Source organism: Dromiciops gliroides, chromosome 6 (assembly GCF_019393635.1).
Source record: "Dromiciops gliroides isolate mDroGli1 chromosome 6, mDroGli1.pri, whole genome shotgun sequence".
Taxonomy (NCBI): domain Eukaryota; kingdom Metazoa; phylum Chordata; class Mammalia; order Microbiotheria; family Microbiotheriidae; genus Dromiciops; species Dromiciops gliroides.
In genome coordinates this window covers 169617183-169645016 of record NC_057866.1, presented here as the reverse complement: position 1 = coordinate 169645016, position 27834 = coordinate 169617183, and the positions used below count along the sequence as shown (strand labels likewise).

Here is a 27834-nt window from a genome sequence, read left to right as displayed (position 1 = left end):
TTCTTTGAAACATATTCCCATTTAAATCTGTCAACTTAATACAAAATGTAAAGTACAGTATATTTCCAGAGACTAAACATCAGTAAAAGTCTAGCTTCTCTTTTGAAATACAATAGGGTTGATCGTCCTCCACCTACTGAAACAAAAGTCTTTAATTAGATATTTCAGGTTTTTCCAAGCCTTGTGCCAGACACACAAAAAAGGCTTTGTTGATCTTAGGCATTTTCCAGCCCTCTTCTGCTTGCCACTAGTGGAACAAAGCCATTCCATGACAAAGAAAAGAGAATTTGCAAATGAAGTCCTTTCCTTAGTAATAATGATTAACTTGTGTGGAGTTTGGTGGCAAATTGATCTGGTGAGAGAATAGTCATCCAGAAACAACAGTTCCCTGTGCCAGAATTGAACACATTACAAACCTTAATGAATACCCCAGACCCCTGAGGTCTAACCTCTCCCCCCTCCCTCACATTTCACAGATGAAAGAGTACAGATAATGAGAGGTAAGAGTGACCAGCTAGGGGGGCCACACTGCAAGTCGGTCAGTGGGAGTTTCGAACCCTATAAAAAAAGTTTGGCTAGATTTTGGTGGACATGCTTAACAAGGTTTTTGTCTACTCCAAATTGACCTGCCTCTCTTTATGGAGTCCTTTTTTTGGCTGGGGAGCTTACATAGTAAGGATGTCTGCCCTTGGTTTGGGGGCTGTCAGAAGCTTGGCTTCAGCTTCTGAGCTCTTTTGTGAAAGGAGAGCTGGGTCTATCTGGTAACACATATGGCCTTTTCAAGCAACACCTAGTGAAAGACAGAGAAGGGAGGGATGTGCCCGGTGTTGTCAAGTTCTTTATATGCTATGCTGCTTGAGAAAAATTTGAAAAACTTCCCCCTCCCCACTATCAAAGCACTTTCCTTTTGGCAAGCAAGGGCTCTCTTTCCTGCACGAGTCCTCCTTGGAGTTTTCAAACTAACATGTCCTACCTGCTAACTTTCCTCTTGCTAATGGGAACCATCACCCTGGAGTGGTGTGAGAAGTGGAACATAGCCAGCCAGCCTTGGCTCTTTCTTGTGGGTTTTCTCCCTCTTGCCAAATCATGGAAAACTTGAACCTTTACTGGTAAAACATCTTGATTAGAAAGATGAACTTTTTGGAAGGTGGTGACTATGAGCAGGCTTTGACCAAAACCTTGCACTGTTTTTAACTGATAGTCCAGGTTAATCCAGATATTTATTTGATTGAGGCTTTTTTGGGGCCAAATTTTACCAATGATTCATTTTCCTAAGGCTATTTTAAAGCATTACTGTTATTCATGGTGTCTTCCAAATGGTTCGAAGAGTTTATCTACCATTGTTTCTTTTTGTGTTTGTTCATTTTTTGAATTTGTTCATTTATTCTTTCATTTATTTATTTAATATTTCTTCCACATATCTATGGATAGAGTTCAGTTCATAGAGTTTGAGCTAGGAAGAAGCTTAGAAATCATTTAGTTTTTGCACTCATTTTTTAAGATGAGGAAACTGAGTCCCAAAAGGAAACTGGAGAGACAGGATTTGAACCTGAGTCCTCTGCCTTTGGATCTACTGCTCTTCCTGCTATCCCTTCCCTATTTTAGCTCCCCCCCCACACACCCCACCATGTAGTCAGTTGAGAATACTTGTTAATCCCAACTTTGCAAGTTCTTGTGCTAGAACTAGGATCCCTAAGGAGCTTTGCTAGCTTATTGTTGAACTCTTCATTGATATTCATTACTGAAAGCTTTTAAACATAGCATGAATTCTATTTTTAGAGAGGTGTCTCTTGCAATTACTTTTAAGGCTGAAAATCAAAAGGCCTAATCTAAACCTTCTTTGGCTGGTATGCGGTCTTGCTTCCTACACAGCTGAAGGTAAGGAGGCCTGCTGTGCTGCGCTGTGCTTTGTTCCCCTGTCCACTTTGTGCCCCTGAATACCTTTAACATTTTAAGAAAGGGGTTGTAGGTTTCTAAAAACCACTATTTCCTTCTTCATTTGAGGCCTATGGCTTTAGCAAATGGATCTTCAGTATATTCCATAATATTTCTGGTGGGGGGAGAGCTTTTTAGAAGAAATCAATGAGAGGGTAGTATAGTTACCTTCATAAACAGATATTTGTTGAAAAGTATCCATAATGTACCATGCCATATTTTCCCATCCAAATTCACAGATCCCCTGAAATCTATCCACAGAACTCAGGGTCTGTGGTCCCTAGGCAGTGGTATACTGGCAAATATTTAATGACTGATTCTGAGTCACAGCTAGAGTTAAGTTTCCTGGGTCCCTGCCCTTCATTCCTCATTTTATTAGGCAACTCAGAGAATACCCCTATTTCAGTGTTCTAGACTCGTGGTAAAAAACTCAAATAGAAATGGCAACCACCAAGCTGCACATAAGGTTCCCTTTGGGCCACATATTAACTTAGAAAACCACACATATTTATGTCTGTCTTTTTTTTTATTAGTATACCAACACATTAGAATGAGCTAGGAACTGCATTTTCTTATCTGGTGCAGGAGGCACTTGGGAGTGTCATGGGATGCATGTCACCCACAGACACATGTTTAGAAACTCTGATGTAACTACCTCACTGCCTTGCCTCATAGGACGTGGGACAGTCTCCTATCAGTGCAATATTGTCTAAAACTCTCTGCAAAGTTTGAGTACCAAGTGGTTTGGGGGATCTGGGATTGGAGCATGCATCTTGGTGCATTTTCAAGCAACTAGCCTGCCCATGGATCTGGGGATAGTGTTCCCTCATGGGCGCCATTGCTGGGTAGCAGTAGCACTCTTCAGAAATATCTCTCCCCCACTTTGTCCTGCATATATGTATCTGATTTTCCCCACTGGCAATGAGATTATTGATGGAAGAAGTCATATTTTTGTATAGTATAAGAAACAATGGTGTCATGGCTAGAGTACTGGACTTAAAGTCAAGTAGAATTGGGTTAAAATTCCACCTTAGATACTTACTAGCTGTCTAACCTTGGGCCAAGTTGCTTGACTTCTCCAAGACTTGGTTTTCTTATCTGTCAAATGGGGACATGGAACTTGATAACATTAAAGGTCCCTTCCAGCACAAAATCTCTGATCCTTTATCCCCCTCAGTTCAAAATGCTTCTAATTAAACATAGCAATCACACTAATTTAATGTATTTTGACTGATATAAAAGAAATTATATTTTTGCCCTCAAGGATTTCCAAGAAATAGGCAACAGCAAAAGATAAAAGAAATACCTCCACCCCATCCCAGATTCTGTTCTGTGCTACTGGACAAGTCATTGCTTCAGGACCAATGTAGACACATTAAGCACTTGGTGTGGACAGGGTAGGGGGAACAAGGGTGGGCCTGGCAGATGGACAGTATGCCATGGGACAGAAAAATCATTATGGCAGGATTCCTGCCTTTAAAGAACCTACCGTTTAGTTGGGGGAGTTAAAAGTAAAATATGAAATAAGCCCAGAACAATAATGTGCCTGCCTGGGTCACCTTTAGGTTGAGAGCCTAATGTGGGGTGGGGTGGGTAGGGAAGGCTTCATTAAGGAGTTGGGGCTTGAGTTGAACCTTCAAGGATTAGTAGGATTTGAGTGGTCAGAGGGGAGGGAGAAAGCAGGTGGGAGAAGGGACCAGCGGGAGAGAGGGATCTCTCACAAATGGCGCTTTCTGTATCACACTGAAACTGTTACTCCAATAGATTTGTGAAGTCATTGATGCTGGTACTTCCTCCAGTGGTACACTTTGTGAGCAGAGTCTCACAAGAGCCTAGAGCTCAATCTGAAAGGTCCTCCAGGGTATGTCAGGGCCAAACTACTCATTTTATAGTTGAGGAAACTGATGACTAGGCAGTCTAGGTAGTGCCCAAGGTAATACAGTTATTAAGTTTATGTATATATACATATATATTTAATAATAATATATAATACACACACAGGTTCTGTTTTGCAGGGTAAACATGATCTGGAACTTTGGGGTATAGTGGTAGAGTGCTTCTGTGTAGCCGGACCTAGATCCTGATGCCTAAGAAGTATTGTTTGCAACACCACTAGATTGGGTCAGCCTAATGGGCAAAGGGACAAAACCACCATAAAGTCCTTTTGCTTATTGTGCTATTCATCATGTTTACCCACAATCCAGCACTGTTCAGAGAAAAGATGTCAAATAGAAATGGAGGGCACTAAAGCATACATAAGGATCCCTACAAGCCACATACTGATGTAGCAAACATGCATGTACATATATATGTATATACAGATATATACACACATGTATACTTATATGTATATTTTTATTAATCATCAACACATTAAAATTAGATAGGAACTACATTTTAATCTCTCTAGGGACACACTTGGGACTGCTGTGGGCCACATTTAGCTCTGCAGGCTATGTTTGAGGCATCTTGCCTAGAGCACACCTGAATTGTCTTTTCTATTGACCCTATAGTCAGTAGGTAGCACAGGTTAGACTTCAACAGAATGTTTTGTTTTCCTTGAGAGAGTTACAGCACCTCCAAAGAGACCTACTTTCTAGACACCCTCCCCTGCTCCCTCAAGGGCTGTCTTTCTCACCTGGTGATTACATTACAAAGAATCCCAGATTCCTCTTTGGTACTTTTCAGATACCAATTATAATCATTGTTCAAGGTTTTTATTCATTGATTTTCGTTTTCCTTTCCCTCAGGAATTATTTATTTAATATCAACTCTTAGTCACTTGGAGTCTACCAGTGTGTTTTTGACTGTGTCTGCCCGAGATGGTGGTGGGCTTACATCTGTAATTAATGCGGATGTCACCATCCACATCCTCCAGACTGCTCTAGCACCTGCCATTTTTGAAAGGTCCAAATATGCCTTCTCCATTCATGAAGATGTGCCTGAAGGTAGTCCTGTCGGAACTGTGAAAGCAAGAGAACCTTTAAGTAAGTGGTCACTTCTCCTGTTGCATTTAGAGTTCTTGTGCTTAGAGGTTTTCTGTTTGGTACTGCATCTTAAAGCTATGAGACAGTTTTTGCTTTCTTCCCATGTTTCCCTCCGTTACAGAATGCATTTTCTCAAAAGAGGAATAAAAAATGAGGAACTAAGCTTCCATTTTCTTTTAATTTATTTCATTCCTTCCTGTTGTTGGTTTTTTTTTTTTTACTCATAGAAAATGAACATTTTTATCCATCTGTAAGTAGAAGAAGAGAAATATATAAACGAAATTGTTTGGGGTTTTCGTGACTAGAAAGAACTAGTGATCTTCTGAATATTCATCCCTTTTATCTAATGCAAGAAAAATGAAAGATTAAAAAAGAGAACACTGGTTTGGTCTTTGACTATTCATCATATGTTTGAGGGAAAAACCAAACATTCCCAGAATGACCCAACTGTGTTCAGTTTTATATGGTAAACAGGACATGTTGTGGCGAGACTCCAAGGCCATAAGCAAGAAAATATTAAGACTTTAGGAAGGAGTAACAGATTGCGTTCTATTCTTCACAGATGTCATTTAGAATAGCAGCCGAATCTTTCTGCTTATCATAAGTATAGCTTTAATTTGATGACTTATGTTGATTGCTTTGCTCTCCCCCCCTTTTCTTCCCCTCAGATTCCTTGGAGACAGTGTCTTACAGAATTTCTTCTGGGGATTCCTATGGTAGTTTCACTATTGACCCTAAGTTTGGTGTCATTCGTACCCGGAAGCAGCTGGATCATGAGACACAGCCTATAGTTATCCTCACCATCCAGTCACAGCTGGGCAGCTCTCCTGTCTATGGTAGCACCCAAGTCAACATTACTGTGATTGATGTCAATGATAACCCTCCCATTTTTCGCATGGCTTCAGATGAGGTGAGGCTATTACAGAGTACGCTTCCTGGCACAGCCTTATATATTGCTCATGCAGAAGACAAAGACAGTGGCCAGAATGGATTTGTCCAATATACCATCGAAAATCAGTGGTCAAGCATCTTCACCATTGATTCAGACACTGGTGTCATATACCTCAGTGGGATCCTTGGGCAAGAAATACAACAGGGTTGGACTCTGTACATCAGGGCTAAGGACCTAGGAGTTCCCCCCTTAACATCACTGTTGAGGTTGACAGTGACTGTTGAAAAACCAGACTTGAAGCCTCCCTTGGCTTTTGAACATTTAGTTTATCAGATAGAAATAAGTGAATTCCTTCCACCAACAACTCAGATACTTCAAGTCTGGGCCTTCTCACTAGAGTCACATCACAAGACATCCGATATTGCATACTCACTGGAACCCACCACAGAATCTGTCGCATTTGGCATTGATGCTTCTACAGGTTGGATTTCTTTGCGGAGGCAGTTGAACTATGAAACAACCCAAATATACAATTTCAAAGTATTTGCCTGGAGCCTGGAGGACAGGTTGAGGCAAAATGTGAGTACAGCTGTAACGGTTCATGTTCTGGATGAAAATGACAATTGTCCAGCCTTTTTGCATGATGTCCTTTTTTTGCAAGTTGAAGAGAACCCTACACCCCAAGGGGTAATAGGAACAATTATAGCGACTGACAAAGACTCAGGAAAAAATGGACAGTTATCATATTTCCTTTTGTCTGATGGAAAATTCTTCAAGATAAATCCCAACACAGGTAGGATTCTGTTGTCTTGCTCCTTTTCTCTTAGCATTAAAAAATGTTGGCAAGTTCCTTATGAGTAAGAATTGTTTCACTATTTTTATTTGTAGTCCTATTTCCTTATGTGATGCTGGGTATATGGAAAGTGTTGAATGATGCCTTTTGATCACTTGATCGATCAGGTAGAGCTTCATATATGCATATATGATTATAGCAGGGGCCTGGGGAACAACACATATTGTTCCCCTATTGTGTGAATTTAAGAAGGCAGAATTGAATGGCACTTTAGCAATCATACCATCTAAACTGGGAACACTCAATTGTACTTCACAGTCAAAGATTACAACACTATTATTCACACAGGCTTTCCAGTTTATGTAGACAGCATTTGATTGTGTTGATAACATTTTCCACCTGAATTAGAGGCACAGATAGAAACCAATCTGGTGAGGCCCCATGTACAAGTTCTCAGATTGTAGGTAGGGCTAGAAGGGACCTTAGAAAGGTTATCTTGTTCAACCCACTCTATCCATAAGGAAACAGAAACTAAGGGTGGTTAAGTGACTTATTCAAGGGTTTTTAGTTTCTAGTCTGCACTCCCAACCCTTCCTCCCTGCTATTTGGTATTCTTCTTTCAGTAAATCTTTTGCAAAATGTCAAAATCCTTATCCACCACACATGATCCTCATCAGTGTCAAGCTTTAGGAAATAAATCCACTGACCAGATGTCAAAATAATCCTAGGGATGGATATCTCTATTTATGCCCTTGTAAGAAAACACACACATTCATAAACCCTAACGTGATGGTCTGTGGGCATAGGGATGAGGAGACACACATTTCTCATCCTCTGAGGTCCCTCCCCTTACCTTCCAGGATTCATTGATCTTATTATTTAAAGTTATTTGTTCATAATTTGCCAAATAAAACACATATGACAACCCATGAAATCACATACACATTTCATCCTGCAAATAATGAATTATTATGTACAAAGTTTGTGAATTCTCTATAAGGATTGCATTTCTAAGGTCCCTTTCAGCACCTAGCACCATGAATCTTGATGCCAGGAAATTAAGTTGACTTACATTGTATAACTGTCAGATAGCAGGACAAAATTCTAGACCTTTTGTTTCTCTCAATCTTTTTTAAAGATAAAAACACACCAGGTAGCATTACCTCTGTTAACTACTTTCCCTCCCACATCCAGGAAAAAGGTCCTCGATCCCCAATGTTTTGAGAGTATGCCAATAAAACTTAATTTAGTTTAGTTTGACAAAGACAATAAAAGGAAATTGCTTTTAAAGGGAGGTTGAGCAAGGGCACACGGCAGCCTGTGTCTGCCATGTTAGGTTCTATTCTTTTGTAGATGTATTGGAACATATCCCTGGTGCTGGACTTCTCCAAGTGCACAGAGGTAGAAACAAGTCCTAGGCTGTAATGAAGAAAGCAGTGTAGACTGAGAACTAGCATGAGTGAGTTGGTGCAGAGGCCAGAAGTATGGATGAATTGAAGAACAGGAACAAAACTGTGAAGGAGAAGCACTTTTGCTGGCTTGGGAGCAGGGGCCAGGAGCTTGGGAGTTTCTAGGTTTGTGACCCACCTGTGGAGTAGAAGCATGAAGCCTGTGAATGGGAGAAAATAAAAAGGGAATGAATGAAAATGATGAGTTTGGTGAATGATAGGAGAATAATAAGAAGAACAGCAACAGCAACAACAACAATAGCAAACATTTATATAGCACTTACTATTTCCCAGGCAGGGTAGCTAGGTGGCACAGTGGATAAAGCACTGGCGGCCCAGGATTCAGGAGGACCTGAGTTCAAATCCATCCTCAGACACTTGACACTTACTAGCTGTATGACCCTGGGCAAGTCACTTTTTGCTCCCCCCCCCAAAAAAGAGTATGTAAAAGTTCTTTGAAAACTATAGAGTTATAAACTTACATTACTTACATAATAGCTACTGTGTGATATTATTATTTAGTATCGATAGGTAGTATGATATAGTTGTATAGAGGACCAACCTTAGAGTGAAGAAGATACAGGTTCAAATTCTGACTCTGAGACATGCTTCCTATGTGACTGTGGGCAGGTTACTAACCCTCTTGGTGCCCCAGACACCCCTGTAAGATATTAAGTTATGGATGATTTGCCTGTTTACATTTGGTGAGTAGGAATATTGATTGAGGAAATTTCCAAAGCAGGAAATGATTACACAAATAAAATTATAACTCCCAATCTTCTGGCCCTACAAAGGGTTACTATAACTAGATATTATTGTTATATGTAGAGGGGTGAATAAGTCTGGATCTGTGATTTTATTGGGGTAGGCAACTCCACAAGGAAATTCCCTTTATCAATGTACACTGGCATTTCCCTGCCCTGAAGTTTCTGTAGTCTTTGAAGGCTGCCTAGCATCATATAGTCAATTCACACTAAAAATATAATTTGAACCCAGATTTTTCTGACCCTGAGGCAAACTTTCTATCCACCACACTACACTGCCTCTATATTATTACTTGCTAATGTAATAATAATACTAGAGAATACTATTATTATTATTAAATACTAGAGAATATCAAGGGCTAGAGTAAATATTGCCTTCATAACAATATTCTTATATGTGAGTATTTTCCTAAAATTTACAACTTAGGTGGAGCTAGGGACAGAGGATCAAAATACTTTCCTCAGATTCTGCCTATTATTGACTCTTATTGACTCTGGGTCAAGGTACTTGACCTTTTTATACCCAAATCTTGGCCTTTGAAACATGAGGATAATCCTACAGAAGCCATGGCTTTGGGACAATTGCAAGAATTCAGAAAGTGCTGCATATGAAGTATTTTCTGTTTGTCACTAAGATGACCACTAAAGGATGCAACACATTTTGTGAAGTGATGAATAACATTAATAAGTGGGCTAAAGATAAAACACTACTTAGGGTGCTACAAGTAAGTTCTTCCCCACCCCTAGTGGTACTTAAAAATACTGCAATATATGGGAGATAAAAGAATGGCCCTTAAAACCATCCCATTATTGTAAAATTTCTGAAAAGTAATTTACCTTAAAATATCCATTAAAGAGATCAGCGTGTTGGGGCACCATGGCCAAGGAATGAAGTATCAAGGTTTTGTTGGTGGTGAGTCTGTATTCAGCTAAGCCAACATTGTGTATTGTCAGATTATTAAATTGGGGCAGAGCATCTTAAAATGGCAAGAAAATAAATAAAATAAAACAGCAAGAAAACCATCATATAGTCAATAGCCTACAAACATTTATTAATGTGTTAGCTAGGTCATTCAGTGGATAGGGTGCTGGCCTTGGAGTCAGGAGGACCTGAATTTGAATCCATCCTCAGATACTTAGTAGCAATGTTGTTCTGGGCATGTCACTTAACCAGTTTCTTCATCTGTGAAATGGAGATAATAATAGTACCTACCTCCCAGGATTGTTGTGAAGATAAAAACAGGATATTTGTAAAGTACTTAGCTTATTACCTGGCACATAGTAAGTGCTATATAATATTAATTATTTTATATAGTATTTTAGAGATAGTAGTTGTTTCTCTAGGATTTTTTGTGTTTTGATATTTAATATAAAGATTTTGATATTGATTGTCTTGATCTGTTTTATTTTATCCTGTATCTTTTAGGTGAAATCATAAATTGGATGGCGCTAGACCGGGAGCAGCAAGTACATCACCAGTTGATAGTTCTAGTGACTGATCATGGTTCCCCACCACGAAATGCCACTATGATAACTTATATCTCCATTACAGACCTCAATGATAATAAACCTTTTTTCCCCCAATTTCTCCCTGGAAAAGAGCTCAAGATTAAGGTGCGTGGAGCAAAGTAATTTTAACTGAATCTCTGGTGTAGTAGAAGGAACTCTCCTTAGTACCTGGTTGACCTTGGGGAGCTCTCACTTCCATGCCTCTCAGACTTGTTTTCTCAGCTATAAAATGCTGGAATTGCATTTAGAGGATACTATCGAAGGTCTCTTACAGCTCTAGAGCTTCCTGTGATTCCATTAGTCACATAGATTATGCATCATTTGTTTTGAGCACCATCTTGTGGTAAAAAATGTGAATTTTTCCAAATACTATTTCCATGAAGAGTTCAACAACAAGGAACCATTGGGTCAGAACTTTGCAATTTTGTTTTGGATAATAAACATTTTTCTTTAAAGTTTTGAGTTCCAAATTCTATCCTTTCTTCCTTCTTTCCCTCCCCCCCCCCCCCGGAGCAGTAAGCAGTCAGATATAGGTTATACATGTGAAATTATATAAAATATTATCATACCATATAAATCATTTGCAATTTTTTAGCAAAATTAATTCCAATTGTATATATATATATATATACACACACATACACATGTATATATATGTATATATGTGTCTATATGTATATATATATAAATATTTTACCATTTAGAGGCTATTAAAGGCAGTTGTTCTTATAATCATAGAGTATTGACCTTCAATTAGAAAGATCACCATAACTTATAATGAAAAAAAATGCTATCTACCTCCAGAGAGAGAACTGATGAATTCCAAATGCAAACTGAAGTATAATTTTCTCACTTTATTTATGTTTTGCTTTTTTGGAAATATGGCTAATATGGAAATATATTTTGCATTATTTCACATGTATAATTGATGCCACATTGCTTGCTTTCTCAGGGAGTGGGGGAAGGAGGGAGAAAGTTTGGAATTTTAAATTTTAAAAGAATAGAATGAAATAAATAAATAATCAATTGAATTAAAAAAAAAGAAATTTCACCTTACTGACCATTCAGTAGTAAGGCATAAAGCTTGAACTGCTTTATTTGGAGATTTGGAAGCTTTGTGCCCATCTCTCTATGCCTATTAATCTAGTACTTCTCTCTCCTTATTCCCACGCTACCCCTCCAGTCTCACCTTGCCCCCACCCAATGGCATTTATTTTCAAGAGCCCTACACCTAACTAGTCAAAGCTAACTAGACCTCCCATAACTCATCTCATGCTAACAAATCTTATTAACGTAATAGTCTATTTATTTATTTATTTATTTATTTATTTATTTATTTATTTATTTATTTATTTATTTATTTATTTATTTATTTATTTATTTTGGTGAGGCAGTTGGGGTTAAATGACTTGCCCAGGGTCACACAGCTAGTAAGTGTCAAGTGTCTGAGGCTGGATTTGAACTCAGGTCCTCCTGAATCCAGGGCCAGTGCTCTATCCACTGTGCCACCTAGCTGCCCCCGTAACATAATACTCTAAAAAATGACCTTATTAGTCATTCTATTATTTTAGAAACTTATTGAATAGCCCCCAAAATCTATTATTTTCACACTTTGATGGGTCAGTATCCACATCATTGTATGTACTTACTTTACCTGGATGAATCCTGACCTCCTCACACTAAATGCTTAAATTTGTTAAGGAAGTTATATCTCTGATTCAGCTCTCCAGGGTAGGGACCACAAAAATACCCTAGAAGTCATTGTCTTTGTGCCCTATGGGTCATTGAAATATTGTCCAGATTTGTGTATGAACTATAGAAATGTGGAAACATGAAATCTATCTACATAGCCAGGAGATTCAAGGCAAGCTACCCATGTTTGAGGAGGCATATACTTTTCTCTTGCAGTAAGGTTTTGTATTTTCTTCCATTGTGATTGTCCATGACAACCATTGTGTATATAACCTTTATGGGCAAACCTTTTTGCCACTTTTTCATCAGTGACTTGACAAAAAGAGCTTAGTAGTAAGAGCATCTATAATGAAAAGGTGCTAGAGCCCCCAAAGGAAATCCAGAATCTCAGTGTTTTCAATTTCCTTGATTTCCTTCTTTTAAAGAGTTACTATAACCTTTCAAATACCCAGTAGGGTAGTTGGTTTGTCTTTAAATGTAGCTCTTTAAAAAATGCAATTTGGCATATTTCCATGGCCTCTACCCAGATAGCTTTATAGAGAGTAAAACTGAATTTCGTGTCGATTTAAAAAATAAATGAGAAGAGTTTAACAGATGAGATTCTCTCATTTAAAGGCTCTTTAATACATTTTTTTTTTTGGTGAGGCAATTGGGGTTAAGTGACTTGCCCAGGGTCACACAGCTAGTAAGTGTTAAGTGTCTGAGGCCGGATTTGAACTCAGGTACTCCTGAATCCAGGGCCAGTGCTTTATCCACTGCTCCACCTAGCTGCCCCCAATACATTTTATTTTTAATTATAAAACATACACTTGTAAGCCATTTGCTTTTATTTCCAGGTCCTGGAAGGTCAGACTGCAGATATGTTGGTTACCACTGTATTTGCAAAGGATCTTGATTCAGGAAACAATGGAGAAGTTTTATATTCACTATCTTCAGGTAAGATTTTTATGATTGCTTTGGAGAAATTACGTAAAATCTTTAGCAATACTTGAAGGCTGACAGATTGTGTAGTTTGTATGTTATACTAGAGATGGAGGAGAAGGGAAAGATAAGGAAGAAGGAGAGATGAGAGGAAGGAAGGGAAGGGGAGGGAAGGGGAAGAAAGTGGAGGGGAGGGAAAGGGAGGGGACAGGAGGGGAGGGGAGGGGACATTTGAAATCATATGAGCAATCTCTCCAGCTATTCCATCTTGGTTGCTATTCTCTCAGTCCATTGTGTCTCCCAAATGCCTCAAAAGTTGACTACCTCACTGTGATGAATGTGATTTTAGAAGTGGAGTCCTTAGCCATTTTTGTGTCATGGACCCATTGGGCAAACTGGTGAGACCTATGGACCACTTCTTAGAATGATGTTTTTAAATGCATAAAATAAAATACATAACACCATAAAGGAAAAATCATTCATTATATAGATATAGATATAAATATTCATGCATATGTGATAGATGATATGCAGCTAATGGCTCAAAGTTCATTTTCATAATACTCTCACTCAATGCTCTGTATTTGTGTAAAGGGCAGAGAAGAAGGATCTTGGTCTTCTGGCTTCTGGGTTTAAGAGAGAAGAGGCTTGGTTTCAGATTCTCTTCAGGTCCCTAAAGGGAAAGATAGACCCTGCGAAGAAGCCAACTCATAGAATAGCAAGCATCTTGATCATGGCCCCATTTCCAGCTTGGTATACTTAGAGCCTTTGAGAAATCTCTCTTTGGATGACATCTTGGACTCTGTCTTGGTTAAACTGAGCATTCTTACTTTAATGGGAGAGCTCATTCTCTCTGTTTCTCATTTAGTATATATTCTCATCTGTAGAATTTATTTGATCTCTTTTTGCTATTGACTTATTTAAATGGATTTGTTTGCTATTTGTTAAATATTGAGGAACTACCTTTTGTTGGGAAGGAGGTCCAACTTTGGATATATTGCTTGAGTTACATCTTCCTCACTAAAGGATAGTGAACAGGAGCTCAACTTGAACCTTAAAATTATTTTTCTTTGACAAATAATATTTAAGGAAGCAGATATAATTCTATCCTGGTAGCTTTTCTCAGAGGAGAACAGAATGGTGAGCCTCTGGCCCCAACTTCCTGCCTCCCTTCCTGAGAGGAATTGAAGTTTCTCTTGAATAAAAGTAGGGAAGGAGACTCTAGATATATCTGTTCATGCCTCCTTGTGAGCCATATCTAAACAGATCTATGTGGACACATATAACCTGTGGCCAAAACACAGGGAAAAAGCCCCTACAAATCAAAAGATTTAAAATCAAATATAGATTTAAGTTCCTATGTCATACCTTTCTTTAAAAAAATAGTTCTCCAGAAAATAGTAGTATACCATATTATTTAATGAGTATGTATGTCATGGCCATTTCTCCAATGTTCCCTTCCGTTTATACTATATATATATATATATATATATATATATATATATATATATATATCTTATATACACATAAAATAAACATAGTTGTTACATTTTGCCTTTTTTATAACACAAGCTCTGAATACAGGGACCAAGTTTTTTGCCTTTTTTTCTGTATTCTTTTGGGGGTTTTTTTTTGTTTGTTTTTGTTTTTTGGTGGGGCAATGAGGGTTAAGTGACTTGCCCAGGGTCACACAGCTAGTAAGTGTCAAGTGTCTGAAGCTAGATTTGAACTCAGGTCCTCCTGAGTCCAAGGCCAGTGCTTTATCCACTGGGCCACCTAGCTGCCCCTGTTTTATCTATATTCTTAGCACTTAGGTTAAGACAGTGCCTGAGTGGTTAATAAATGCTTGCTGATTAATTTTTTTTAATTCTAATTTTAGTTCTCAACTGTCTTACTTGTGATTCAGGGGTTAAATAGAATATAGAAATTTTCTTTTTGTATTTTCCCAAAAACATATTCTATTTATATATGCAAACAAGTAATCACTTTTTAAAGCAATTTATTGACAAAGTTCTTGGGTTCTTAGTATTAAATGTTAGCAATAAACCTTAATTTGCTTAAAAAAATAGTGAGGCTTTGCTGGAGACAGGTGGGAGTGAAAGGAGAGGTAGGGAGTAGTATTTGAATCCAAAGACCATTTCATTTGCTTTTTATTCTCTGCCTTTTTATTTCAGAGGATTGATGAAGTTAACAATTTTCATGCTTAATATTTTATTTATTTAGTTAGGTGTTTTTTGTTTGTTTAATAAAACACAAGAGCATTGCTTTTATTTTTATTTTATTTTATTTTTTTTGCACGGGGTAATGAGGGTTAAGTGACTTGCCTAGGGTCACACAGCTAGTGTCAAGTGTCTGAGGCCAGATTTGAACTCAGGTTCTCCTGAATCCAGGGCCAGTGCTTCATCCACTTTGCCACCTAGCTGCCCCCCTTACCCCGCCATGTTTAATATTTTTAAAACCATTATGACTGACTTGGACAGCTTATAGTGTGATTGAAGGGAGATTGTGTAAGAGAACATAACCAATATGTCCAATAGCACATTTATTCTAAGTTTTCTCACTGGCTATTATTTTTTCTTAGCTGTAGCTCACATTCATGGGCCATTCAGTTTATACTTGTGATTATTTACCTGCCATTGGCAAGGAAATAATGAAAAGTAAACTATCATAAAATAGAATTACTTCTCACCCTGAAAGGGAAGGAATGAGACTCTTGTAATGCTTTCACGGAATTGACTGCAGTTGCTACCATGCTTCTATGGGATATGTTGTATTTTGGTTTTGGGTGTTTGACTTCTAGGAGGGAGTAATAAGAGATCATTTAAGTTACAAATCTCTAGAACAATTAGTGGATTAAGCCTACTTATACTCTTAGCCTCCCAATGATTGATGCATGTTAAGAAATATTTGGTTCTTGGTACAGCTGTGCTTTTCAGAAGCAGAAAAAAATGTTTATTTTTATGAAAAGATCCAGTAGGATTATAGTTAGTGTAATGGAATTTCTGCTACATTATCTAATTTTAAAGTGCTTCTGTAACCCATTTTCCACTTAACTCTAGATACACTCTGATTGGGGTTCAAAGTGGGAATTTGGATCATTATAATTTATCTCATATGGCTTAAGCCCTCACCCAGTTTCTTGGGAACTTCTAAAGGTTATCTAAATTCATATATTAAAATAGTAAAATATTTCATTGAGAAAGATTTACAAAACAATAGGAAAACATCCACGATTTTATAATCCTATGTATATCTCACTACTTACTTCCAAATGAGTGAAACTTAATCCCCAAATCTCAGCAGAAGAGAAACCCATGGGAGAAGATCTCACTATCTCTCTTTCTTGCCTTGTAACTAGAATAAGGTTGGATATAGCATTTAGTGCAGATTAAAGATTCCATCTGCTGGGGTCTTGGTGTTCCAGTTTATCTCTCTGCTCTCAGACATAGTTTCTTCTTAATCTTTGGCATTTCAGGAACATGCCAGGACTTTTGGGTTCCTAGATGCCATTATCACAGTCTTAGAAACCCCTCTTATTTATGCTTCTCTACTTCCTCCCAGTATCCCAATATCTACATAAAAAAAGATAATTCTTTGTTTCAAAGAGAAATTTGTGGTCAGTAAAATCCCTGTCCAATTTCGCAAAGGCATTTCAGAGCATGCTGCCCCTCCTATTTAATTCTGGACCTAGTTCCTTTCTCAATCAGTAGTGTCTGTAGAAATAAATGCCCTCAAAGACCAACCCTATCTATGGGTGGCTATCCAAATGCATATCAGTCCAGACAATAGCTATTCTTTTCTATTATCTAGTTCCTCTGCAAACAGACTGAATTATTAAGTGATTATAAATCTCATTGAAGATTCTCTGGAGTAGTCTAGGATTTAATGCAACCAGCACAATCCCATTTACAAACAAGAGCATCTAGAGGATCTCTCTATTTATTGGGAATTCCTCTTCTACTTGTACTCTGTGCTGAAATCCTCTATGGAAAAGTTCAAGCGAAAAGATAGATGGATGGATGGATAGATAGAAGAATAAGTGGATGGATGGATATATATTACATATGACACAATCTACAAAATATTCATAACGGTGTCTACAATAATTATCTTAAGTCATTGACAAAAGCATCATAAATAGAAGAAAAATATGAAGAAAAGTACTAGTAATGGGGTTTGTGTTTCCAACAGTCATCTATAATACTAATCTTTCTCAGAGCTGTTTGGCTTGTTGGAAATGCCAAATTTCAAGTACGATGTTTTTAACTGCATTTTTACTATATTTTTTGCCTCTATTTGAAATATTCTTTTTCTATTTATATAGGTATAGCATTTAAAGTTTGTTAATTTTAGAAAAGAGACATGCATTTGAGCAAATGGATTTCTTCTTTTGCACTTGTAAATTAACATTAGGCTCTTGATTCTGTTTCCATTCAGAAGACAGTTCAGAGCACTTTAAAATTGATGCCAACAGTGGAGAAATAAGAACAACGACCCCACTCTTGTATAACCATAGGCCACATTACAGGATGACTGTAGTGGCAAGTGACCAAGGGATGCCTTCTCTTCAAGGACATGCAGTTATTCACATTCAGGTAGGGTTCTCTCATGACTGCAATTGTGGAGCTCATAGATCTTGGGTCTCATTGCTCCTCATCCCAGTGAGTGGAATGAACGTGCGGCAATTATTTGTGTTCTTTGAAGGGAGAATTTCATTCATTGCACTTGAACGGTGCAGCTTCATACTGGTAGCAATTGGATGAATTAGGTAGGCGATATTTTGTCAGAATTAACTGTGTTGGAAAATCTTTGTAAAAAGGTTTGTTGTGCATTGTATGGTCTGAGAATTCTTCCCAGCTGTTTTTGGACAAAAATGTCTCCAGGGTTACCTCTAAAAGTGTACTTCCCACTCCAAGGACCTATGAAAGATGAATTGCACACAAACGGAGCCTGCATAATAAATTCCATTGCTTTTTAAAAAAAGTTTCACAGAAGTCACTCTAGTACTTGCAATTTTGGATTTTACTTTAATCATGGTGAGTAAATGAGCTGTGGGTAGTCTCCTTAGAGGGAAAAAAAGGGAAAAATAAATAAAATCAACAAAAAGCAGTAAATAAGTGGGGTATGAATAAATAGATTCTTTTTGAGCATGCACGTAATTACCATTAATACAAATGTGAAAGGAGAATAAGTCCCTGAGAGCTCAGTTTCCAAATCCAATTCATTATTGATTAGGGATGTGTGGGTTAGGAAACACTCGTCTATCATCATTCCTCAAGTCTCTCGTTTCAGACAAACAAAAACACATGATACTTAAAATATACACAGATGTTGTCATATATATTGGTCCCTAGGATTAAGGATAATTTTGGGTAACTTTAAAGAAGGCACTAGTCATCCCACATTCTCAGTGAAGAAATCATGAGACTCTAGCATAGTTTAAGCCTTGAATGACTTCACTAAATTCCCATTTCAGATGTTGGAACAAACCAAACTGTGTAAGTAAGTTCTGCAGTGGCTTCACCTCCTATGTATTATGCATTCTTTGCTGTCTGCCCAGATGTAATATAAAAAGAGCTGACTTTCTCTGAGGAGTACACAAGAAGGATGAATCCCCCCCCCCCAAATTAGTGTTGAAATAGAACAGTGAAAAACAAATCAAAACAACAAAACAAAAACAATGAAAAAAACCCAACTCCTATATTTTCGTTTCAGGTGATTCCACTCTCCAAAGAGAGGCCTTCCGTTTCCCGTTATATTCAGCATTTGGTCATACCAGAAAACTCTAAGCCTGCAAAAGTAATGAGCTTGGTAAAGTCCCCTGACTATCTTCAGCAACATGATGGAAAGCTACAACTAAGTATAGTTGCAGAGGACAAGGATAGCCACTTTCAGATTGACAGCTCAACAGGGGATTTATTTCTCTCCAGGGAACTTGACTACGAAATGACCTCTCACTATCTTCTCAGGGTGACTGCGAAAGATAACAGCCACAGTCCTCCTGTGAACAGCACCATCTTCCTTAGCATTGATGTGGAAGATCAGAATGACCATTCTCCTTCTTTCCAAGATGATTTCATAGTGATCAGCATAGAGGAGAACGTTTCCGTAGGTACCTTGGTCTACACATTTAATGCCAAAGATGGAGATGGCAGTTTTCTAAACAGCAAAGTCCAGTATTTCATTGAAATGAACAGTCCTGGTGAAAATCCCTTCCTCATCCACCCCTCATATGGGACACTGGTCACTGCCTCCCCACTGGATAGAGAGACCATTCAGTCCCTTGTCTTGACAGTGACAGCATCAGACCAGGCTGTGAATGTAACAGACCGGAGATTGGGAACCATGACAGCCAAGGTGGTCATTTTAGACATCAACGACCACAGTCCTAGTTTTGTGTCCTCTCCCATTGCCTATATTGCAGAAGATGAAGAAATAGGTTCTCTTGTGCATCATATTGTTGCTAAGGACCCTGATGAAGGAAGGAATGGAAGAATCACATATCACATTCTCTCAGGAAATGAAAACAAAACCTTTATGTTGGATGAGAAATCAGGTATGGGCGGAATATGTTAACTTTAATCTTAATTTATGTTTAACCAAGTAAACTCATATGTTTCAAGGTCTTTAATGTTTTCTTATGGAATTATAGTTCTCAAGATGTGAGAGCTACAATTTGGAAAGATAGCATTATTGTTTGGATGTCATTCTCCTTAGTGCTTGACTTTGGTTTTCAGCTTTTGTGGAAGAGTACTAGTGACCACTTTTGGTTTCCAAATCATAGGCTGGCTAATATATGGGGGGCAACCAGGGGGAGATAGACACACAGAGAGACAGACAGAGATAAAAAGACAGAGGGAGAGATAGACAAATGCAGAGACAGAGACACACAGAGAGAAAGGGAGAGACAGAGACAAAATAGAGATATGGAGTGGGGGAGGGAAAGAGAGAGAGACATACATAAAGAGAGAAAAAAGAACAGAAAGAAGAGAAAAAAGAGAGGCACAGAAAGACAGACATACACAGAGAAAAAAGAGAATACAAAGAAGAGAAAAGAAGAGAGATACATAGGGAGAAAGACACAGAGAGACAGACAGAGAGCTGCAGACATAGGGAGGGAGAGACAGAGAGAGAAAAGATGACAGAGACAGAGAACAAGCAAGCAAAAAGGGGGTTCTTTTTGATGTCATGAACCCTCCTGATAATCTGGTAAAGCCTATGAACCCCTTCTTGAAATGTTTTTAAACGAATAAAAAGCAAAGCAATTACATTGACATAGTTATAAAAACATATTTTAAAAATACAGTTCATGGACTCCAGGGTAACAATCCCTGATATAAAGCTAAGTATTTTCAAATAGTTGACTCCCTCCTCTGCTTTTTGTTTATATCTCCAGAGGTGGAGATGGTGATTTTAATATGGTTAAGCTATGAACTTGAATCACCAATAGTCCACTGAGACATTAATCTAGAAATTTTACTTCAAGGCCATGTGAAGGTACTTTGGTGCTCCTAGCATCCAGAATTTCATTGGTGTGAATACTGCCTTGGCCAGCTCAGATTAGGAGATGGTATTTGAGAACCGCAGTGGTTAAAATGATTGATCAGGGGCAGCTAGATGGCGCAGTGGTTAAAGCACCGGCCCTGGATTCAGGAGTACCTGAGTTCAAATCCGGCCTCAGACACTTGACACTTACTAGCTGTGTGACCCTGGGCAAGTCACTTAACCCCCATTGCCTTTAAAAAAAAAAATGATTGATCAGCCTGTGGCCAGCCTGCTGGTGAGCCTCTCCAAACTTATGCTGACTGTGAGAAGACCTAGTCTTGACATCAATCCCACATAAATGATCCGGGGATTGATCTGGGTATGAAAACATTACTGTTCACATCTACTTGTCAGTCAGCCAATCCATAAGCATCTATCCAGCATTTACCATTGACTACATTTAGCACTGGTGATACAAAGAAAGGCAAAAATGAGGTCCCTGCCCTCAGGGAGGTTATTTTCTTAGGGCAAAGCCAGCATGTAAGTAAATAGGTCTACACAAGATTCACACTGAGTAGATTTGCATTGCTTTGTTGTGGCAAAAAGCATCCGTTTGCCTTAACTGTAAAAGAAATATGGCAGAAATGGTGTTCCATTCCACTCTCAAACTCACTTTTTCCTCTTTACTTGGAACATGGTCGCAGTACACTACCTGCCAAATGCTTTGAGTTCTTTTGGTAAGAAGCTTCATGTGATGGGGAAGCTCACAATAACTTAGTTTCCAAATAAAACGGAAAGCAATTGAATTGGTGTATCATTCATATCCTAGAAAGGGAGGTGCTTTTGCTTGAGTCCTGGAAATACTGCCCCAGACATAACAAGGCCGGTACCTATTTGATGCTCCTGTGGATGAGTGCACCGATTGAAGTGGAAATAGATGGCTAGCATTTGGAAATCACAATCTCTCCCTCATTATATTCTGCCTCTGTGTGTTTACTAATCCTACACATCTGGTTCTCTTCTGAGGGCATGTGGATCTGACCTAAACATTCAGCTGATAGAGAAATGTGGCAAATGTAGGCTCCTGACTTCCTCTGGAACTGGGCCTGCCACTGTCTCCTGGGATGACTAAGTCCAGTCTATTCAATGTTGTCAATGAGAGAAAGATGGATAAATTTAGACAGATAAGTGTCCCAGAAAAAGGTGTCATGGATATTCGACTGTGGTGATGCTTTTTCAATTGCTTAGGCATTTTTCTGGTACATAAAATGATAATTGCCAAGTACATTCGTGTGTGAAAGGTTTATCTCTCTCTCAAGGTTCCTATTTCTCATAATCAGACTTCTAGCCAAAGGGTTTTTCAATGGTTCCAGGCTATAAAGTGGGGAAAGTGCTCAAGAGGAATTTAAAGGTGGGTTTGTAGAAGCCTAAACCAGAAAACCTCCTCCTTAATTATTTGGAATAAACCGTCTTAGAGGGCTGAATTGTTTATGGAAGAAAATCCCATCCCTAAAGGAACATTTGATCCTGGGAACCAGGGAGCCCTTGTCCCAGTGCAAATCTTCATCACACGTTCAGCATATGGGTAGTTAGAGAACAGCAGTGGGCTGGATGCTCAAGCATGTTTTATTCATGAAGTTTATTGTCTTCCTCATAAAGTCTTTGCTTTTTACTATCAGTAAAAGAGGCAGTTAACAGATAGGCAGTACAAAGAGAACATAATTCTATAATGCAGTGCTGAGAATTTCAGAAGACCAGAGCCAGGCTTACATTCTCAATGACCAGCTTATTTAGGCGGGATATAAATTTGACCTGTGGTCATCCTGGGTACCATCTGAGATACTGATTTAGACTGCTAATGCCCTGGAGGTCTTTGAAGACTACACAAGATCTCTGGGATGATTTCATTATAGCCCTGTCTATAGGTAGGGACAGAGACTAGAGCTAGGGTTCTTTACCTGGAGCTAACGCCAAGGAGTCTATGGATCAATTTTGGGGGGTGGGGTTGGTGAACTTGGACAGGAAAAATAATGTGTCTCTATTTTTACTACTCTGTAAATAATATTTAGTGTTTGTTCCAATTATTAAATTTTAAAAAGTTATTCTGAGAAGGGCTTTACTAGACTGATAAAAATGATTCATCCATCACACAAAAAAGATGAAAACCCTCTGCATTAGATAGATTCTTGAAGGTGTATTTTTTTTCTTTAATTTCACATTGAACTGGATCTTCTTATTCTTTCTTCATTTCTAGGCTTCAGTCACGAACATTTATCAAAATGTCGAATGAGTTTGAGATCCCCTCACCCTTCCTTCACAATTGCAGAACCTGAACGAATTTTCATCAAAATGTCCCAGTGAGATAGATGAATTGTGAAAACTGCCTGCCCCTTTGGGGATATTGATGACATTTTTATTGCTTAACTTTCTCCACCTAGGCTTGTTAACAACTATTTATCCTTTGGACTATGAAACTCAAACCTTTCATGTACTGACCCTCCTGTCACTGGATGCTGGCCTGCCGGCACTCTCCACAACGCAGACCTTGACAATTTATGTCCTTGACGTAAATGATGAGGCACCAGAATTTAAGCAACATCTCTATGAAGCTACAGTTGCAGAAAACCAAGGTCCAGGGCAATATGTTACAAAAGTGGAAGCTGTGGACAGAGATTCAGGTACCTTTCATTCTCTTTATACTTAGCTGTTTGACCTAGATTATAGAACAGCATATTGTTTCTACAGAAAAAGGCTTAACCATCTGAGAATGGCTTTCTAAAAGACACTGTTTGTTCATTCTCTGCAGAGGTAAACATGTAACTTAGGAATGCTCAGAAAATGGTACTTGGCTTAAATTTAAAGTTAGACAAGGGCCAAGAAACATAGAAGCACTTGTCTCTAGCATTCTTGATTTTCTTTTATCATTCATTTAAAGAATTATTAAATGCCTAGGCATGCAAAGCACTTGTGTGATTTAAGTGATACAAAGATAAAAAAGGGTCATAGTCTGTACTTTCAAGAAGCTTTAAGTCTAATAGAATATGTTTGCAGAGAAGCTTAGTATGAGGTAGAGCATCATGTGAACAAAACAAAAATAATGACAAATCCACACTTGGGTTTTCTGGGAAACTTAAGTAAGCAAAGAACACTTTCATATGGGGAGCTGCTTCTTAGAGGAAGTGGCACCTAAAAGGTATAAATGAGGTTTCCCCCCCCCCTTAAATAGGAAGAAATGAGAGGAGGGAGAACATTCTAATTCAAGGGATACATTTCTTGTTGGTCAGTCATTTTCCTCATGTCTGACTCCTTACTGGAATGGTTCACCACTTCTTTTGTTGTTGTTGGTTTTTTGTTTGTTTGTTTTTTGGCAGGGCAATGAGGGTTAAGTGACTTGCCCACGGTCACAAGCTATTAAGTGTCAGGTACCTGAGGACAGATTTGAATGCAGGTCCTCCTGAATCCAGGGCTGGTGCTTTATCCACTGCTCCATTCTGTGCATATATATGCAAAGAGGTTAGAAAGTGTAGTTCTCAAAATACCTAGACTTCAGGGGGATAAAACTTAGTGGATATTCTTCTTTAACTCTTCATAGAAAGATGTACGCATAAGACACCACTGCTTTTACCTGGCTGTTCATTTTCTTGGAGTACCCAGCACATGATAGGAACTTCCATATTAAATTTTGATAAATACCATGAGAAGTATACACAATCTGTCTCCTCTTTACATTTAAAATTTAATAGTTAAAGAAACAGTGTCAAAGAGACAAATAGGATTCTATTTACCCAGCTCTTATCTGCTATGCCCAGGAAAATATCTTTGATAGGAACTCACACTCTAAATGGAAAGAAATTGGAATCATCCCCCTTGCCCAATGCTTATCAATAAAACTGCTTTCATCTTTCATGAATTAGACTTCTATAAGAGTTTCTCATTATTTGAGATATAACTATGATCTAGATGCTATAATAGTAATCAGAACAGCAGAATATGCAGTTTTTGTCATTGAGTATATGCTTCACTTGTGAATGTTAGTAAAATATAGTATAAACAACCCCAGTCCCTTTCTTTCCTTTTAATTTTTTTTGGGTGGGGCAATGAGGATTAAGTGCCTTCCTTAGGGTCACACAGCTAGTAAGTGTCAAGTGTCTGAAGCTGGATTTGAACTCAGGTTCTCCTGAATCCAGGGCTGGTGCTCTATCCACTGGGCCACCTCGCTGCCCCCAGTCCCTTTCTTTCCAGTTGTTATATATAACGAAATACATTGTATACCTATATAACACAATGTTGTATAATCAAGATGAAAGAACACTGGAAATATTCCAGCAGTAACGTATAATGAATTTGTTTAACTTCTAAATTAAAAAAAAAACACACACACATGTTTAATCAATTTTTTTGACCTAATCCACATGATCTAAGTTTAAAATCTCTTAGGTGATTCTGCTATATCATTCGTGTGTTCTAGACAAATGGGTAAGGTTTCCCCCCCTTAATTCTTTCCTACTTTATTTGAAAACATACTTTTCATGTTTCTATTGGATGTGATAAACACATTTGGGATGTAGAGCTTGTAGGAAGTCATTTTAGTGCTATACATAAATGTGGCATAGATTCTATATTGCATTGCATCGAATCCTTACAACTTTGCAGATAGTTCAAGTCAGCATCATTTAAAAATGTTTTTACAATGGTGATTAAAACTGGTATTTCTCCTCTGCACTTCTCACTTTTGACCAGAGTGGGGCAGCATGATCAAAGAGTTTTTCTTACTCCAGTTATCAGGGAAGAGCTATTGCTTTATTATGATAACCAGTGATTGTCTTACCACATTCTTAGATGAAAGGTAACACAGAAACTAAGTATTAGCGTTCTGTAAGGTGAACTTTATATAATGGGCAATGTAAAATCCATGTAGAGTTGTATTTGAACACAGTACTAATACGCAAAAATAAAACACCATAAACTGCCCGTTTTTATACAAACATTTCATGCCCCCATCCCTGCAAACAGTCTATATAAAATTCTTCTGTTGGCTGGACCAGACTGGAAATATCTTATTTCCATCATATTTGAAAAAGAGCAATTTTCAGGAATAGTTCTTTGAAGGTTATGATTATATATGATAATAATAGTTTTGTCCAATGGTCCCTTTACTTCATGATTCTAGAATTGCCTTATTTTTCTTCATCATCTTCTTCTTCTCCTCCTCCTTCTCCTCCTCCTCCTCTTCCTCCTTCTCCTTTCCCCCCTCCCTTCCCTCCCTCTCCCTCTTTTTTCTTCCTCTTCTGCTTTCTTTTTCTCTTCTTTTTCCTCCTCCTATTCCTCCTGTTTCTTTCTCTTCCTCCTCATCTTGAAAAAAATATATTTTATAGTATTGAACAATACCATGATATTTTTAATAGAACACTATAGCAGTATGTTTTGTACTCAGAACTTATTGAATTTGGAGCAATGAAGGCTTATGGAGTAACAGAACTGTTTCAACAGAAGTTTCTTCTTGAATTAAAAAAAAGAAGACACTATAGTAGGTTGTAAATGAAGATATCAGCACCAAGTTTGGAATCTACCAACAGTTTTTTGGGGGCATAGGTCAAAAAAAATATCCTTTGCAGCTTTATAGTTACCTTGCTATGGGAAAGATTCCCAACAAGTCAGGATGGATGGTACCTGTGTACCTTTCATGTGATAAAACAGTGTTAAATTGAAATGATACTTTCACGGTTTGAATATCATACAAGTGTGTTGAAATAGAGAATGGAAGTTTATTCTCAATTTATTCAGGTAATATTTCTGGATCCAAGTTCTCTTCCTTGTATAGGGTCTATATTTGGCTTCAGGAAAAATCCCTAGAGAATGTATCAGGGGAAGAAAAGTCAATATTCCTTATACACACACCTACACAGCTCCTTAATGGTTATTCCACTAAGAAAATTAGGATGAGGAAAAGGTCTTTCAAAAGTCTCTTCTATTTTTCCTATTAATTTTTTTTGTGGTTTTAAATCAAGTACACAATTAGAATCTTCTTGCACTGTTCATATGCCTATCCTGAAAGTGCCCTTTGAGCATATTTGCAGTGTGCTAAGGCCCACAAAGTACTTTCTATACTATTTATATAATTTGATTCTCACACATATCAGCCCTGTGAAGTAGCCAGGAATATACTACGTCCAACTATAGCACAGCAAGCTTATCGTTTCAGTGAATACCTCTTTTGTCATATGACATTTCTGTTATGCCTCTGTAGACTCAAGGGTCATTTTTTTTTTTAAGTGAGGCAATTGGGGTTAAGTGACTTGCCCAGAGTCACAGAGCTAGTAAGTGTTAAGTGTCTGAGGCCAGATTTGAACTCAGGTACTCCTGACTCCAGGGCCGGTGCTCTATCCACTGCGTCACCTAGCTGCCCCTCAAGGATCATTTTTAAAGTAACACAGATGCTAATCTGCGTTACTAGATCAGCTATATCAAAAGCTTTTTTTTTTTTCTCTGTTACTGAGGCAAAGATTTCTAGATATTATACACTAAATAGAGGTGATCAAGGCAGATCTCTTCACCCAGACAATCTTTTGTTTCTTAAACTCAAACAAGCTTTCACAACGCCTGGTAAATCCAAGCCATGTCTATTTCCAAGAATGAAAGCAGATTTTCTTGCACTGTCTATAGGTCAAGCAACTAGTATTTGATGGGGACCATAAATGAGTCCTAGATGGATATGAATTATGAAGAGGGGAAAGGTCAAGTTTAGCAATATGGAGTACCACTTCCTTCTCAAGAAATGTAAAAGGAATAAAAAACTATATAAGAGGGGAACCTATGTCACTATTAACAGGGTAGTGTTATATGGAGGACAAGGAAAAGAGAAACTTGACTGAGTTTCAATAAGGAGAGATAAGAGTAGAAATAGCCAAAAGGTAATTGATAAAGCCAAATATTTAGAAATGGCTTATGAGAATAAAAAAAATCAAATAATGGTTTATTTAGACATACATGCTAGCAATCTGGAATATATTTAGGAAATCAAAGTAGCCCAGGGACAAGATTGATGTGTGAGGGAGAATAGAGACTGGGATAGGTAAAGTGAGAAATACCATCTTCTTGATCATGCAATGACAATGGTCAAAATTAGTTTCTCAAAAGCTGGACAACTTGACAGAAGATATTTATGGAGAATGAGAAAATTCTTTTTAGAAGGAGAAAAGTAAAAAATAGTTAAGTTAGACCTCTATTAAAAACCTATTAGCGGATCCCTTTTGCCTACTAAGTGAAGTTCAGACTCCCTTTTCCCCTGGTATTTAAGCCCCCTCCCCCCCAACCCTCATCATCTGGTACCATCACTGATTTCTAGCCTTATTTTATGCTACCACGTTTTGTGTTTTCTATATTACAAACATACTGGTCTCCTAGGCTC

The 27834-nt window shown here is 38.1% G+C and overlaps 1 protein-coding gene across 1 annotated transcript in view; it reads left to right on the top strand.

Moving 5' to 3' along the window:
- Positions 1–27834, top strand: part of DCHS2 (dachsous cadherin-related 2) — a 353317-nt gene that overhangs the window by 252939 nt on the left and 72544 nt on the right. The window contains exons 4-10 of the mRNA XM_043972284.1: positions 4686–4922; positions 5591–6607; positions 10246–10433; positions 12857–12956; positions 17379–17536; positions 18657–19497; positions 22865–23104. Of these exons, the coding sequence (XP_043828219.1) occupies positions 4686–4922; positions 5591–6607; positions 10246–10433; positions 12857–12956; positions 17379–17536; positions 18657–19497; positions 22865–23104 (2781 nt within the window). The remainder of the gene's footprint in view (positions 1–4685; positions 4923–5590; positions 6608–10245; positions 10434–12856; positions 12957–17378; positions 17537–18656; positions 19498–22864; positions 23105–27834) is intronic.